Source organism: Schistosoma mansoni (genome assembly GCF_000237925.1).
Source record: "Schistosoma mansoni, WGS project CABG00000000 data, chromosome 1 unplaced supercontig 0135, strain Puerto Rico, whole genome shotgun sequence".
Classification (NCBI taxonomy): Eukaryota; Metazoa; Platyhelminthes; class Trematoda; order Strigeidida; family Schistosomatidae; genus Schistosoma; species Schistosoma mansoni.
The window spans coordinates 528,340-541,545 of record NW_017385993.1 but is presented as its reverse complement, the minus strand read 5'-3'; the positions used below and the strand labels follow the sequence as shown (position 1 = coordinate 541,545).

Here is a 13,206-nt window from a genome sequence, read left to right as displayed (position 1 = left end):
TATTTGATACTTTGAACCCCAATTATATTCTCTTAGATCAATCAATAAATGAACTGATACTACATAAGTAATAAACTGTGAATCAGTCTTTCAGTTGTTTCTTTGTAATCAAACTTCACATTATTCCATTAATGCACTTATTTATCTGGTACATATTCTAAAAATCAGGTAAATGAGCTACATTCAGAAGTCAGAAGCGAAGAGGTTGGAAGATGTATTTGATGGATTATCAATATATCGAGAAGTGATTGATCTAATCTGGCTAATGATCGTAGGAGATGTTTCCCACGCCGTTCTGTAACGTGATCTGGTATGGGTGCATGACCGAGCGCCTTCAGTTAAACGAGTCCACTAAAACGAATGTAGTCAGCATCCAATGTCGAACACTTACAGAGCTATTGATTTTGGGGAATTATTTACAGGTACATTGTCTTATGTAACAGCTTACTCTTTATAAGCTTGCCAAGTACTTTAAGTAGAACATGAATCATGCAATGATCTCAACAAGACAATGGAGCACGTTTACGAGTCAAATGTATACTCACATTAATAATGAAAACGAAATCTAAATATGCATCGAAGCCAGCTGGAAAGTTTATTACATTTTGGTGACCAAGTAACGGAGGAGAGCGACAGTCACATGAATTAAAATCACTTTACGCAATTGGAACCACTGAAGGCCTTAACAGCCAATTCATTGAATACGTCAGTAAGGACAGAAAGTGCAGATGATGTGCATTCAGGAGTGATGTGAACGTTGATAACATAAACACCAGTTCACGCTTACAAACTTGGAGTAATCTGTGACGAGGAGTGTGAGTCTACCAAAGACTTGTGTGCAGTAGGGTTCAAAGGGGTATACATCTCATGAAACCAATTCTTTCACTTATCACGTTAAATTCCCCCCTACAGGGAATAAGCAATTTGACTATCCAAATCTATGAGTACAGCAGGCTATTTTAAGAGGATTTAAAATATCGACAACATACACAAGATAATCACAAGTGTGACCACCAAATAAATATAAAGTACCACTAAACCGACTTGTAGAAATCCTAAACCTTAGCAGAAATAATTCAATTCAAGGTTAATCAAGTAGTCTTTTGGTGCAATAAATACACAAAAGCAAAGTTAATTATTAACAAGTACGAAGTTACTGCACTTCTACGTTACGCGCGCTCTTTGATTCCACGGAGCAACATGACTGTGTCGTAAGTTCATTGTTGTTTTGGTTTTAACTTAGACATCTCTAAAGCTCAGAACTATACCACATTTCATCCTGATTTTAGCGACCAACAATCAAAAGATTGAAAAAAATCTCGGATAGTTGTAATCTCGAGAATGTATCTTAGTAATTAAACCAACCGGAACATTTAGTAATAAAAATGTATGCTCAAATCTTAATTGGACCACATAAACGTGATAAAATCGAAGTAATCGCAGCTGTGGATTAATGCAAAAGTTAGGCCTTTGTTTTTCTATTGGATTTATGTCGACACTGCAATCACCTGAATCTAATAGAATGGGAAATATATTGACATTGGGATATTCAATATTGTATTGGAGTTCTTATATCTTACAGTTGTTCTTTGATTAAGTGAATTTAGAGCTGCAAAGACAATTCTGACATATGCTGTGCCAAAATATATCCGGTGTCAACCAAGATCTATCGAATGTTTGTAGGTCAGCTGCTACCTTGACGTAGTGGTCGGGCTTGTCTATCGTGATGATTCAATCGAGCTATACTGGCTGGAACAATCGTTCCTCAAGGTCCTACCATGCCAAGCAGGTTGTTTGAAGAGCGGTGAGACTAAAAGCAGCAAACCCAAGGTCCGAAGGCGCAGTCGTACTGCTGACTGTACAGAGGTGTGACAGCAGTAAGGTGTTTCCTTCAGACAACCAGCATGACAGCGATGCTGCCTTCCCACAAGGAGGGGTGGGGTTAGAAAAGGTCGACCCTAAAAATGCACACCTCGCCTTATCCCACGGATATCCGTCTCCGACGCTAAGGTCCTTTAAAGAACGGAGCTAACACAAAAACTACCCACAAAAAGGTCGTGTGTGACCGACCTCAAGCAGTTGTCCCTTTGGCACTGCGATCACGCTCTCAGGTCATTAAGGCCACTTCTAATCCAATTTCTTTTTCAGGTACCTCGAGAAGAACCCTTCCACGGTGTGGGCAACCGGGAAGTGATAACTGCCCTCATACCTCTAACAGCACTCAAGACCACTGTATTCGTAATCAATCTCCTTCAATTCCTACTATTCCTTCTACCTCGACTTTCAACACTAAACTTCCTCTCTCGGTTTCCTCCTCAAGTGTCACCATGGCCAACGATTCTAGTGCGCGGAACACTCCCAGGTCTACTAAAACCTCGCTCCAAACTACACATTGGAGCCTTCAACGTACGTACCCTATGCCAAATCGGTCAACAGGCCTCCTTAGCTAAAACCCTAGAATCTCGTACCATTGATGTATGCTGTGTCTCCGAAACACGCATACAGGATCCCAGTGTGGTCATTCACTTGACCTAACCTCGCCAAAATGGACAGCCAACGAAATACACCCTCCGTGTATCTGGCGACCCGTTGGCTAGTTCTCGTGGACTTGCAGGTGTAGGCATAGCACTAAGTACAAGGGCAGAACAGGCACTACTAGAATGGGTCCCCGTTAACAGTCGCCTGTGTGCTGTCCGGCTAAATGGCTCCGTAAGAACTCGGAAGGATAGGGACACACGTCGTTGCCTTTTCGTCGTTTCTGCCTACGCTCCCACTGACTGCAGCCCTGATGAAGTAAAAGATGACTTTTACAGAAAACTCTCTGAGCTTCCTCAGAAAGCTAAGCGCTCAGACATAGTAGTCGTAGCGGGTGACTTTAATGCCCAGGTAGGCAGCTTAATTCAAACAGAAAGACATTTAGGTGGGTGTTTTAGTATTCCGGCTCAACGAACCGATAATGGTGATCGTCAGTTGCAACTATGCTCAGACAATCGTTTATTTTTAGCAAGCACTAATTTTAAGCATAAGGCGAGACATCGTCTAACATGGCGACCACCTGCACCAAACCAACGATGGACTCAAATAGACCATATTGTCATCAGTCATCATTGGAGAGGCTCAATAGAAGATTGTCGCTCGTATTGGAATACTTGTTTAGACTCTGATCACGCTTTAATACGAGCACGCATTTGTCTGCGCCTCAATGGACGCAGGAAAATTACACTAAGAAGACCCATTAGGATTGAACTGGAGGACGAGAAAGCCAAATGCGAATTCCAGAAACAACTGAGTTCACATCTAGGCAGTTCTGTAAACGAGACTGACCCAGATGCTGCTTGGAAAGACACACGAACAGCTGTGGAAACAGCAGTAACATCTATTAGTTATTTAAACCATAGGGCTCCAAAAAACTAGTGGATTTCTTCTAAGTCTATTTCACTGATGGATTCGCGTAAACTCATCCCATCAGGCTCTGAACACGACGAAGAGCGTAAACAAATTAGATCTAGGTTAACTAAAAGTCTAAGGAACGATCGTGAGCAGTGGTGGGCAACGAAAGCAAAAGAGATGGAAAAGGCAGCGGCTGTAGGCAACACCAGGCAACTATTCAGACTAATAAAAGAAACCGGAATTAAGAAGTCAAGTGTAAGTGAGACAATCTCGGAAAAAGACGGAACCCTTATCTGCTCTCAACCCAAACGTTTAGAACGATGGGCGGAACACTTTAAGGAGCAGTTTAGCTGGCCTTCAGCTACTGCACAACTACCCACTATTCCCAGAAAACCTGAATGGAACATTGAAGTAGGCCCCCCGACCCTACTTGAAGTTCAAAAGGCTATAAGTAATCTGAAACGAGGAAGAGCAGCTGGTCCAGATGGATTGGCTTCAGAGGTCTTTAAATATGGTGGTCCAATTTTAGCGATTAGGTTGACTAATATTCTGGCTAAAATCTGGGAGACGGACGTAATCCTATCTGACTGGTCACAATCTCTGATTGTCCCAATATATAAGAAGGGGCCAAAATCATCCTGTGATAACCATAGAGGGATTAGTCTGACTAACATAGCATCTAAAATACTAGACTCAATAATTATCGGGCGCCTAACTAAGACTCGTGAACTGCAAACACGAGAAAATCAGGTTGGCTTCAGACCTGGTCGTGGCTGTATCGACCACATATTCACCATTCGTCAAGTTTTAGAGCACAGACATGCTTATCGGCGTCCGACAATGATAGTTTTTCTTGACTTGAAAGCAGCGTTTGACTCTGTAGACCGAGAGGTTCTGTGGCAGTGTCTGTCATTGAAAGGTGTACCTGAGAAGTACATAAACCTTGTGAAGGCTCTTTACTCGAACACTATCAGTCGAGTGAGAGCTTATGGCGAACTGTCATCTGATTTTACAACCTCAAGTGGTGTACGTCAAGGCTGTCCACTATCCCCATTTTTGTTTAACTTCATTATAGACCTGTTGCTGGAAATAACACTTTCTTCAACTGAATTTACAGGAATTGATCTTCTGCCAGGAGGTTCACTTATCGACTTAGAATACGCAGATGACATAGTCCTGTTTGCTGAAGACGCTGGCAAAATGCAGAGTCTTCTGTTAGAACTGAGTAATAATGCCAGGATGTTTGGGATGCGTTTCTCCCCATCCAAATGTAAATTGTTACTCCAGGACTGGCCTGCGTCAACACCCGAACTAAGGATAGGGAGTGAAGTAGTCGAACGCGTGGACAACTTCACTTATCTTGGAAGTCTGATCAGCCCTAATGGGTTGGTGTCTGACGAAATCTCAGCACGGATTCAAAAAGCTCGTTTGGCTTTTGCCAACTTACGTCACCTATGGCGAAGACGAGATATCCGTCTATCAATTAAGGGACGAGTATACTGCGCAGCAGTTCATTCTGTTCTACTTTACGGCTGCGAAACATGGCCATTAAGAGTAGAATATACTCGTAGGTTACTAGTATTTGACCACAGATGCCTTAGAAATATTGCTCGCATCTGCTGGGATAACTGGGTAAGTAATAGTGAGGTTAGACGCAGGGTATTAGGGAATGATGGTAAATCAGTTGATGAGGTGATGAATCTTCATCGACTGAGATGGTTGGGCCATGTGTTACGTATGTCTGAACACCGATTACCACGACGCGCAATGCTGAATAGTGTAGGGGATGGTTGGAAGAGAGTTAGGGGCGGCCAAACCAAAACATGGCATCAGTGCTTGAAGTCACTAACTTCTAGTGTGAGCCATGTTGGCAGATGCAGACTACCTGGTTGGGGTCCGCGTGACTATCGTAACCAATGGTTGGAGACTCTAGGTGACATGGCTCAGAATCGATCACAATGGCGAAGGTGTATACACTCTTTATCTTCCCTTAAACCTTGAGATTAAAATTGCTTCATAACTTTTTTCCTTCCTATACTATATCCTTATATACAACCTTTCTTTATATACTACCACCACTAAATTAATTACTTCTATGAATCCGGTGTTCATCTTGTTGTGCTAACGAGGTATGGCAACTTTGACCGATGCATAAATGTGCCTGGTCCTACGTTGTCGCTGACTGACTGAGGTCAGCAAAATAGTAGAATAAGACAAGCAGATAGGCAAATGGTCATAAAAACAAGGGCATATTAGAGATATATACGAGTAAATGTGCAACTAGCTACAAGCCAACCAGTAGGATAGAGCTAACAAAGTTAGCTGTCCTGTGTTTATTTTGAGTACCCAGTTATGTGTTTATGTTTTTTCACATCGAGGTGGAGACGTACAGTCTTTGACTAATGTCGAATATCTTGAGCTGTTACTGTCTGAACAATTTCTCTGTTCCTGTGTCTTTGTAGAATACTTAGTAATAGAGCCTGACAATAATGGTCCTTAAATATGTGGGTGTTTATCGTCATTGATTTAATGATGCGGAATGTAATAAGAAAAAACATGCCAGTTCCAAATTATTACTAAGTAATCTAAACGATATAGTGAAGTCAAATCTAATCTTTTCACGTCATAAGTGATACACGTATATCAACTAAAGCTCTATTATTGGTTGAGTTATTTTACTTTCAAATTTTCAAATCTTTCTTCTTAGCCTACAACCTTCCTGAAAACAGAGACTAGCCTCTTGTATACAGTACTCTAACCCTCTCCGGATAAATATTTTGTATAGTGTTGTAAACACACTGAAATATAACATGTTGGCGCACCTAGATTTCTATAAAACAAAAATTCGTGCTGTTTTCAATGGCCTTCAAGTTCTGGGTGATGGTAGCGACGTGTGTTGCTGCCTTTTCGGTGCTCAGGTGAATGATTTTGAAGGAGTTTTGTTCTCTAAGCTGAATGGTTTGGTCGTGGAGCTTTCATCGCCGTTCTGAACGACATCATCAGCACAAATTTCGGGTAGAAGTGAAGTGTTCGAATTTCTCCATATGTGGTTCACAACTTGTCCTGTACACCTCGATGTTAATTGATTCTTGTTGACCTTAAATTTGTCATTGTTTACTTGATTGTTTTGGTTGCATCTCCCGTTGGTTTGATTTCTGTTCCTATGTTTGTGCATGATTTTCCTGATTGGTTGATAAGTTGGATTGACTTCAATATGCTTGTTTAATGCTGATTGACCTGAGTGCCAAGCTTCTAAAAATTCCCTGGTGTTTTCGGAATTGCCTCTATCAAAAATCTCCACATTTTTCCAGTCGAATATGTGTCTGCAGTTGTCCACGTGCATTGATATAAGTGAAGACATGTCATGGCGTTTGACTGCTAATTGATGTTCATGCAGGCAAAGATGAAGAGGGCGTCCGCTTTATCCGACGTAGTGTTTTTCGCAGTCGGTGAAATTTATTTTGTAGATGATGTTTGGTTTGTCTTCTTTTGTCATTTCATCCTTTGGTTTGCATGGGATTGAATGGAGGAATTGTATTGGTTTGTGCGCAACAACTATTCCGAAGGTTTTCAGCAGTCCTGTCGTTTCTGATATACCTGTTATGTATGATAGGGTGATCCTTTTGTTGATTTCTGTACTTGAATTCGTTTCTGATGACGGGTACGGCTCGTATTTTTTTGATGAAATTTGATTGGGTAACCCTTCTTTTGAAGGGTGATCTTCAAGTATTTTTCTTCATTTTTTCGTGCTGTAATTCTGTTGCAATGTGTCCTCACCCTCTTTAACAAAGTTTTTACGCAATTGATTTTGTGAGCTCTTGGTTTATTGCTATTGTGGTTGAGAATTTGATCAGTGTGGGTCGGCTTCCTGTACACTTGAGTCCCCAGTTTACCTGAAGCCTTCTACCTAAAGGTCTGATCCACAAGGCAGTGGAGCAACGTCAGGAGATGCAATCTCATGGTAGTCGGTGACCAAAAATAGGTTCACACGCCATTTGTTCCATCAGGATACTGGAATCCATGTGCACCATTGGTTTGAGATCAGGGTTTTCCAACTCCCCTAGGTGGACCTTCCGTATTTGTCAGCCCTGTTAAAAAGCCGGATATTCGCTTATCGTCCTCTCACTTTCGTAAACAACACCCCCACTGAGAGAAGGCAGTGAGTAGGACTTCCCTGGCAGTCACTGTATAAGTGTGGCCATTTCAAGAGGGAGAGCTGACTCTCCTCACCCTCGGCTGTACCAGGGCATTTGGTGGCCTCAAGACACTAAACTAAAGGTTGCTGAAATTGTACAAAAAAAGAAGTGATAAGGTGCTGCATAAAGTCTTTAACATGTCTTCGAAGTATTCTCCGGAAATGTTAGGACCTCCGTGTAAGCAAGATTGAGATTAGACGCAGAGTACTAAACATAAATGGCATACCGCTCAATAAGATTGTGAATCCTAATGGACAGGTAGCTGGGATACGTATTGCATTTACCCATCCAACACCTACTCCGAATCCCAATGTTAACTGGCATAAAAGTAGAACGACCAAACTAAGACTCAACATCACTTTGTGAAATCATCGACTGTTGGTCAGTGCGGACTACCTGGTTGCGGTCCGCATGGTTATTGTCCTTGTATTCTGAAGCTGTTGGGTGGCATGACTCAGAACTAATACCAATAGTGCAGATGTATTCACTCCATCTTTCCTTAGATTCCAAGTGTTCACACCTTTTATCCCACTACTTCGTTCATTCTTATTCTTTATCGTTAATTTTTGGTAATAGATTATACTTTTGCTACTTTGTTCATCTTGACGATTTCATCCCCCTGTCTCGACTTGGCTTGGGAACTTAGACCAATGGACACGTCTCAGGTTCTACGTTGTTTATGATGAACTAGCATGCATAGGAGAGTTTACATAATTGTTTAGTCATATTTCCTTGTTTCTCCCCTGTGAGCATACTGGAAGTTCATTCTGACGAGTTTTCTCATGGAAAATGGCAACTTGAACTGATGTACATACGTACGAAGTTGTACGTTGTTGCTGAGTGACTTTTCCATATTCCAGAGTACATGAAATTTATTGTTTTGTTATCTAAGAAGGAATAAAGAAAATTTAGCGAAAACTTTCTTCTCAGCACTATTGTATATTAAAGCTGTTCAATCGTATTTATAATTTATTTGGAAATGGAAAGTGGTTACACCTTAAAGTGTTTAGAGATTTCAAGTGTCACAAGAGAGTTGACCAAAAATTGAGAGGTTAGAAAAAACAATGTAAAAGTAAGTGCGTGGAAGGTAATTATTCACTTGTAGGGTATAAAAAAGGCGAGCAAGAACGTAATAATCAGTACTTCAGAAAATTGTAATTTACTAACGACAAGTTTACTTATTATACAAAATTAGAAGTTTTAGGGGTGTGGTATAATGAGAAATTTCGTTTACTACTTTTGCGTACAGAGCTCAGGTTTAAACCATTAAGCAATCAAGCGATTGGGTTAAGGAAGAAAAGCAGGTAGATAACTAGCACACCCCAGTGGCAACTGCAAGTATTTTTTGGTTGATCAGTGTGACGAGGACTGACGAAAAGTCAATATTTATTAATTTATTCACCTTTTTCTTTCAACCTGCCTATATTCAGTTGGACAGATGAGTTAAACGAAGATTCGGAATTGCCTCCTATTGAAGAAAAGTTCGATCCAGAGCGTAACATCAAAACTGTCGTACGATATTTCTACAATGAAGACGGTGATTTGATCAAGGAAACTAAGGAATATCAAAAAGAAAAACGTGTTGTTGCTTCACAAGTAGCGGACAGGAAAAAATGGAGAAAGTTTGGTGCTTCAAAATCTGATCCTTCTGGTGGAAATTTAGCCAATACGTACCCAGCCGATGTAGTTACCATGCAAATTGTTCAATCAAGACAGGCATGTGTATATTTTTGTTCATCTGCCTTTTTTATTGTTTAAAAACGTTATGCCATATACTATAGATAAGATGTCAATCGTTTGGCTGTCTTCAGTTAGTCTTATGCAACGTAGAACCTAACATATGGGCGTTGTATGTAGTTGCTATACCAAGTTAGCATAGTGAGATAAATTATCAATGCGAATCCCACCGTAATAGAATTAGCAACAGTATCAATAGTGCTTGATACCTTAACATGGTGGTTGTGCCTATCTTGATGACTCAACCGAGCTTTATTTATTATTTATTTAAGCACACAAATATTGGTACAAAGGAGCACCAGATACATATGCGCTACACAAATCTCATTTGATTTGTGTGAGGGCTATGATACTGCCCAGGTGCCCAAACTGAAGCAGGTGGTTTTCGGAGGGGGCCACACCCGGAGCCTTTGACCTAGAGTTCTGATCCGCAAGGCAGTGGAGCATCGTGAGGAAATGCAGTCCCATAGTAGCCGATGACCAACAATTGATTCATACGCCATTTGTTCCTTCAGGATACTGGAGTCCATGTACACCATTGGTTTGAAATCCGGGTTTTCCAACTCCCCTAGGTGGACTCTCCATGTCCACCAACCCGGTTAAAGCACCGGACATTCGCTTTTCGTTTTCCCAATTTCGTAAACAACACCGGTGCTACGAGAAGTTAGTGAGTAGGACTTCCCTGACAGAGACTATTTACGCATGGCAGTTTGAGAGCATTTGGAGATGGAGAGCGGACTCTCCCAACTCGCAGCCGTACTAGGGCATTTGGGGGCTTTATTAGCTGTAAAACGTTTCTATTATGCCATGCAAGTCGGTTGGAGACTAAAACCAGCAACTTAAGGTCTGAGAGCTAAGTCGTGTTGATGGCTGTAGAGGGCTGTAACAGCGGTAAGGTGTTCCCTTTGAAGACTAGCATCTGCAGCGATGCTGTCTCCCCACAACCGAGTTATCTAAATCCCTGTCGAGTTCTCATCAAACACCAGCTCACCAAGACTGGTGGGAATCCCAAGATAAGTGAAATAGTCGATATAGTTGACTTTTTCACTCTCCATCATTAGTTCAAGCGTTGATGTAGACCCAGTTCTGAAGCAACAGTTTGCATCTGGCAGGAGAGAATCGTTCTGAGATTGTTGCTTAAGGTGATCAGAAGACTTTTACTTTTTCAGCGTCTTCACTAAAAAGGGCTATGTTATCCGTGTATTTTGTGACCAGTAGTTCTCGAGTGAAGAGTCTATACAAGGTTAATGCACTTCTTTGATATGTCTTTTAATCACAAACTGATTCAGAACTTGTTAAAAACTACCCTAATGTAATGGAATACAATTATTGTTGAGCGTCGGAAACTATGTATTTGTTGTAAAACTTGACGAGTGAATAATTTGATTTACACATTCACATCTATGTCTGTAACCAGACTGGTTTTCACACGTTTTCTCCTTACAAGCCCTAGTTAAGCGTTGAGTGTTCATAGAGGCTAGTGTTTTAGACATATTTTACTCAAGCTGACTTGAATATTCTACTATAACTGAAAGATGATAATACGAATGAGTTCATAAGACTAAAATGTGTGATAAAATCTAAAAACTCGGCTTCATTGTTTCACAATTAAATGTAACGTTTTGTTGAATCGCTTTTATCTATTTGGTACAATTAAAATTTACTCTTAAAATACAGTCTGCAAGCAATCACTTGTTTATTGTTTGATAACTTAAGTTTTTATTGTGTGACTCTTACATTTGGAATATTTTTTTACTGAATGTAAAACATAATTCTCGGGTTAAATAAAGTATGGTGTAATTTTTCCACTTTTCCATTTAGCTCTCAGATTTCTCTTTGCTTACTAGGATTTTTCATTATTTGTTCCTCATAGTAATCAACCTTATAAACAATTTTGGTAAATTTCAACCCCTCTGGTATATGCAGTCTGGTATACAGTCTGCAAGCAATCACTTGTTTATTGTTTGATAACTTAAGTTTTTATTGTGTGACTCTTACATTTGGAATATTTTTTTACTGAATGTAAAACATAATTCTCGGGTTGAATAAAGTATGGTGTAATTTTTCCACTTTTCCATTTAGCTCTCAGATTTCTCTTTGCTTACTAGGATTTTTCATTATTTGTTCCTCATAGTAATCAACCTTATAAACAATTTTGGTAAATTTCAACCCCTCTGGTATATGCATCTGATTCTACTTTGCGTAAATTTGATCGATTCTTTTTATTTGAAGTTGATATTTATCCAGGCTATACTATACAGAACATGTGTGGGAGACAATCGAATGTCACAATAGATTGATCACTGGGACAATTGATTGATCACTGGGTGATGATCAATGTCATGCTTGTCAAGTCCTTCTTAGTGCTGATAGAATGCTATCGATTAAGTTGTAATGTGGTCACTAGTCTAGGTGGCTCGACACTGTATGCACTATATTGAGATAAGATGGTGGTTGGAGGTGGTCAACAGGATCAGTCTTGTTATACATGGAAAAAGGACTGTTTAACTACTTTTCAAAAGCCCTGAAATGATCTGTTCTGACGAGATCATTAATCTTCTCTTTTATAAATGAAAAGAAGTTCAATTTAAACTCACTTGTATTTGAGCTTCTTCAAATGATTTTTGTGCTTGTTCACAAGATGTTTTCATTTCAGTATACTGTTTACGTAATCTATCTAATTCTTGATTAGAAGTTGTAGATAATCCTAAACTTGGCTAATAAGATATTAAATAAAAAACAATGAACAATTTTAAAATGCATTCAGTGATGAAGCGAATTTTCAGTGTTATTAAGATCCACTTTTTTATAACTAAATATATAATTTTTGTAAGCAAAGATGGATAGTGGCTAACAGTGGAATCCAGGACGAACGTTTCGACCCATTCGGGACACGTCAGCTGGATGTACCTGCATCTCAGAGTTTATGTTCACTCTGGAACTCGAATCCAGTACTGTTCTCTTCACACGCCATCGCAATAACCACTCAGCTACTCAGTCCTGATAGCCACTTACTTGTGAAGTTTGAATTCATTTGGTATTGTTTGTTTAAATCTTCCCATTGATGTTTATGATTGCAATGGATCAGTCTCTTATTGGCATATATGCATACTGTGCGTATTGCCTCGATATAGCCTTAATTCAGAAGCATTATAATTCTTGGAGTTTTGTAAACAGTAGAATTAAGTTTTAAGGTTTAAAGTACCGTATTCTAATTCAGTACTCTAGTTGGTTGTCGCAACACAGCCAAATACATTGAATAGTGGGAAAATTTTTTTAAAAGTCATAAAATATATTTATCAGGTCCGGCGCTCGTTAGCACTAATAGGTAAGAGATAAATACCATTCTGAAGGAATTGTTAACTTCATTAGTGTTCAAACCTGCTTAAACAAATATAACAGTCAGAGATATTTCCCAAAGAGTATCTAGAGTCTTAGTTACCGCCTTGCAGAACTAAGATGCTCACAGTGATCAGTGGACAGTGAGATTAAAAAGAATATAAGAACATTTAAAAAATTTCCTAAATTACCAAAGAACTTTATATTGCTTGGGTACAAATCAGCTTTAGTGTTATATTTGGTGAAAAATGGGTACAAAATTGATGCTGATGGAACCAAATTACTCCAAAATAGCATTCAATCTTATGAACAAAGATTCAACTACATAATATATTTTCATAGTTGAAATCATGAGTCAATTGAAGCTAGACTACCATGGAAAACCTGGAAGCACTGCTTGACGACCGTTTCGTCCTATTATGGGATTCCACAGCATTGCGCATCGACGATCCCGCACTCGCGAGATTCGAACTCAGGACCTACCAGTCTCGCGCCAAAGCACTTAACCGATTGCTCAAACTTCGTGGATTGGTTGAAGTTAACC

The 13,206-nt window shown here is 39.8% G+C and overlaps 1 protein-coding gene across 1 annotated transcript in view; it reads left to right on the top strand.

Moving 5' to 3' along the window:
- Positions 1-1,200: 1,200 nt before the first annotated feature.
- Positions 1,201-13,206, top strand: part of Smp_176040 (eukaryotictranslation initiation factor,putative) — a gene marked incomplete at both ends in the record, with an annotated part of 61,836 nt that continues 49,830 nt past the window's right edge. The window contains 2 exons of the mRNA XM_018791675.1: positions 1,201-1,211; positions 9,017-9,306. Of these exons, the coding sequence (XP_018645191.1) occupies positions 1,201-1,211; positions 9,017-9,306 (301 nt within the window). The remainder of the gene's footprint in view (positions 1,212-9,016; positions 9,307-13,206) is intronic.